At 36.2% G+C, this 4,295-nt stretch overlaps 1 protein-coding gene across 1 annotated transcript; it reads left to right on the forward strand.

Moving 5' to 3' along the window:
- Positions 1 to 1,060: 1,060 nt before the first annotated feature.
- On the forward strand, positions 1,061 to 1,750 carry LOC129761482 (piggyBac transposable element-derived protein 2-like). Its single transcript, XM_055759204.1, has one exon. It carries the CDS (start codon positions 1,061 to 1,063, stop codon positions 1,748 to 1,750), a length of 690 nt encoding a protein of 229 aa, XP_055615179.1.
- Positions 1,751 to 4,295: the final 2,545 nt, after the last annotated feature.

A 4,295-nucleotide genomic window follows, 5' to 3' on the forward strand; every position in this document is an offset into this window, starting at 1 on the left:
CGAGTAGTATACAAATCATCAAAATCCGTTCGCACCAAAAATAATTGACAATGTAAATGTTAAACGGTAAGAAAATATATTTCAAACCTAAGTAAAAAAAACAGGAACAGGAAGAGCTATAATAAATTTGTCAAGTGGCAAGTGAGAAATGTGAATGTTAATTTTTTTTCGATTTTTTATATGAGTAATTCTATTGATCAAATTATTGTGTGAAATTTTGTGTTGCAAACAAACTTTCTTGAGCCGAAATGCCATCCACCTCTTCAACTGATAAAACCATCGACAAAATAAATTGAATTGTGCTCGGAAATCGTCATTCAAGTATGAAAGAGCTAGCTCGTGAATTAAATATCTCTCACGAGACCGAGATATTTTGGGCATGAGAAAAGTCACAGCACGACTAGTGCCAAAAGAGCTCAATTTTATTCAAAAATTTCCTACTGCAATCAAGTGGCTGAAGACATTCTTGAACGATCAAATTGTTTTCTAACGTTCATTCATTCTCCAGATATGGCCCCGTATGCAATACCTGAATACAGTTGTTACGGCCCACAAAGTTTTTATTTTCTTCGAACACTTTATTTAACCCTTTCACGACCACGGGGACGCCGATGTCCCAAGCAAAAATCATGAATTAATTCAATATTTACGTAACCATTGTAAATTACTTTTTTATTTTAATATTTCGGAATGTACCTTTTTATTATTTTTTACTGGCAATACATAATATCTAACACCGTTTATTGTCTATGGTCACCGGAACGTCAGAGTTCTTTTGGCGCGAATGATCAGCTGTTTGGAATAAATAATTGATATTGTAGCAGTGCTTTTCAAGTTTTTACAGTGTCAAATTATCGTTACCTGGTAAGTAAATTGTTATTCTAAATATTCAGTAGTAATGTATTTGTGTTGTATTCTGTGATAAATCGTTATAGAGATTATGGGACACGGATGTCCCTGTCGGCGTAAAGGAATACTTTTTATACGGAATTTCATAACTTTTTGGCCTGGTGATTTATACCAAAATGCTATCATTTTCTTATTCATATTGTTGCAGAATATGTTTCGTAAGGGACGTGGAGTTTTTGAGCTTCGAGAAAATGAAATTCATCAAATTTTGATGGGTGACAATAGCGATGAGGAAGATGACTTAGTGCTTGATGAAGAAGACCAAAGACTTCTAACACAGGATGATGACCAAGGGGTATTTGATGTCGAGATTGAAGGAACGACGACTCTTCAACGGCAAGAATCACCTGAACCTTCAACATCTCGACAGGAAATCGTCACTGAAGCATATTCCAACCTTCAACCGGTTTTCAATTGGAATCCGAGAACATACCACCCAAATGTTTTTCCTGACGTGGAATATGAATTCGGAAAGGTGAAAATCTGTCAAGAAGTTGAAGCCGATACATTGACTCCTTTTGACATTTTCCGTTTAGTAACTAATTTCGACATTTTAGTTGAACGTATAGTATCCGAGTCAGTACAATATGCTCACCAAAATGGACGGGAGTTCACTATCAAAATCGATGAAATGAAAGCATTTCTTGGTGTGAATCTGGTTATGGGCTATCATATCTTGCCATCATTGAGAGATTACTGGTCTACAGAACCAGACATGGCGGTACCATTCATTTCAAATGTTATGCCAAGAACGCGATTCGAAGAAATACGCAGAAATCTACATTTCTGTAACAATGACGATGTAAGAGACATAAACAGCCCTAACTATGATCGAGCATAAAAAATCCGGCCAGTTATGGATCACTTGAATACTTCATTTCAAAACGCTCTCAATAACACGAAAAAACAATCCATCGACGAGCATATGATCAAATTCAAGGGTCACAACGTAATGAAGCAATACATAAAAAATAAACCAGTAAGATGGGGTTTCAAATTATGGTGCAAATGTGATGCAGAAACGGGTTACTTATTTGAATTTGATTTATATACCGGTAAACGAACTTCAGGGACTGAGTATGGATTAGGTGAATCAGTAGTGCTGAAACTTACGACAAAGCTGGACGGCTTGGGATGTGAAATTTACATTGACAATTTCTTCAACTCACCTTTGTTGCAGTACAGACTGATTGACCAGAATATCAAGGCATGTGGGACTGTTCGAATTAACCGAAAACATCTTCCGAAAACTGCACCAGTGGATAAAAAAATGAAGCGTGGGTACATTTACACCACAAGTTTTCAAGGCATATCGTATGTGAAATGGATGGATAATAAAGCGGTACATTTCTTGACCAACTTTCTGTCACCTGTAGAAACTGATACCGTGAAACGGCGACAGGCTGGCTCAGCAGATAAAATTGACGTGAGATGTCCTAAAATTGTGTCACACTATAACAAAAATATGGGTGGAGTGGACCTAATGGACCAACTAAAAGTGTGCTATGAAATAGATCGGAGATCAAAAATAAAGTATTATCTTCGCCTATTCTTTGATCTGTTAGATATATCGATCAATAATGCACATACTGTCTACACTAAGCTTCATGAACAAAAAAAAATTGAAGGATCTCTGTTGTCGACCTTGCAATTCAGACAAGTTGTTGCTCGGAGTTTGATAAATGGTTTTACCAACAGACAAAGAGGCCTTCCAACTGCAAGAAGTAGTGTAGTACGCAAAGCAGTGAAACGACAATTACCATCGCACCCAATGGAAAAGTCGAATGCCAGAAAGAGGTGCGTACATTGTGCCAAGTACAAAAAAGAAAACCGCACAAATAATACTTGTATTTTGTGTAAAGTGCACCTTTGCTACACTAACAACAGGAATTGTTTCGCCGAGTACCACAAATAACTTGCCCTATTATATTTATATTATCTATAAATAAGTAAATAAAAGTATACTGAGTAACAAATGTACATTATTTATAACAAAACACTCTTACCAACAAGTAAACCAAAATTTAGATGTTTCAGTAGAAAGTAACCCTTAGCGACCATAGGGACATATTTGTCCCATAAATTTCCAAAAAAAATGTAAAAGTTTTTGGAATTTTTAGTATAAATTATGTTTTTAGGGTGCCTATTAATTCATTACATCTAGGTAAATTGATTTAATAATGTACCGTAACCTTATGGTCCTGAAAGGGTTAACATAACACTACAAAAACAATCTTAATCACTATAAACAAAAACACACACTATGCCGCGCCTGAAACCAAAACAATTATTAATTATCTATCCGTTTGAATGCTAATTGTCACTTACCTTTTCATTGCCGGCGGATACCTGGAAACAACCTGCAACGAAAATTAAATATAATAACTAAATTGCATACAATTGTGCTATACATACTTACCTATAGCAGCTTACAAAACACAACACAACAGCACAACAAAACAACATCTAAACAATCATAACAATAACAAGGGAATTGTGACGGAATAGGGAACGCATGGAAACGAACCCGCTATACAAAGTGTTTTGTTTATAGCGAACATTCGAGAAGGAACCCGACCAAAGAATCAATAGTAATTCAAATGACTATGGAACCAATCATATAAATAGGGCACGAAATGTTAAGAACAATTTATAGAGGCGAATGAACTGCAAAGTTTAAAGCCTCTCAAAAACAAAGAATAGAATAAGAACAGTTCATTTGCAATAAACTCTTCGATCAGTATAGTTCAAGCTTTTGGCTATATTCGTTCTCATCTCTACATCTTCATTGGGTAGCCAGTCTACTCTTATCTCACATCTCATCATTCTGGAACTCTGCTCAGATACCTCTCTGGACAGAGACAACAGCTATGAAAAGTATTTCGATGACTGGGTTGTTCGTTGGAAAAAGTGTATTGCTTCGGAACCTATTTTAAAGGTGATAATATAAAATTAGATGATGAATAAACACATTCTTTAAAAGTTCATTAAAAGTTAGTAGTCCAGTTCTCTAAAAACACTTTTCCCGGTATATGTTTGACATAATGTACGTCAACTGCACGAGTACACAACAGAGCGCACCATACAAAACGCGCTATATCGGAAGCTCTGTGCCGCGGACAGAGGATTCAGCGCTCTGCACATGTTCGATTGAAATCAGTGAAGAAAAGTGAAGAAAAAGTAGATGGGTCTGGGCCTAGGGGCACGAACTGGAGCTTGACGTAGGACTGTGATCTTGATTAAATTGATAATTGCATTTGAATTGCAATTCTTTCAATGCATTGTTTACATCATCAAACGACATGTTCGATATCAAGATATGCTTGACCAGAATTATATGCTGGACCAGAAAAACCTGAAGGCAGGTGTCATTTTCGACTATGTAC

This window comes from Toxorhynchites rutilus, chromosome 1 (genome assembly GCF_029784135.1).
Source record: "Toxorhynchites rutilus septentrionalis strain SRP chromosome 1, ASM2978413v1, whole genome shotgun sequence".
Lineage (NCBI taxonomy): Eukaryota > Metazoa > Arthropoda > Insecta > Diptera > Culicidae > Toxorhynchites > Toxorhynchites rutilus.

What these genes read in the sequence shown, in the direction of transcription:
- LOC129761482 (XM_055759204.1), top strand. Translation starts at nt 1,061, where the DNA reads ATGTTTCGTAAGGGACGTGGAGTTTTTGAGCTTCGAGAAAATGAAATT.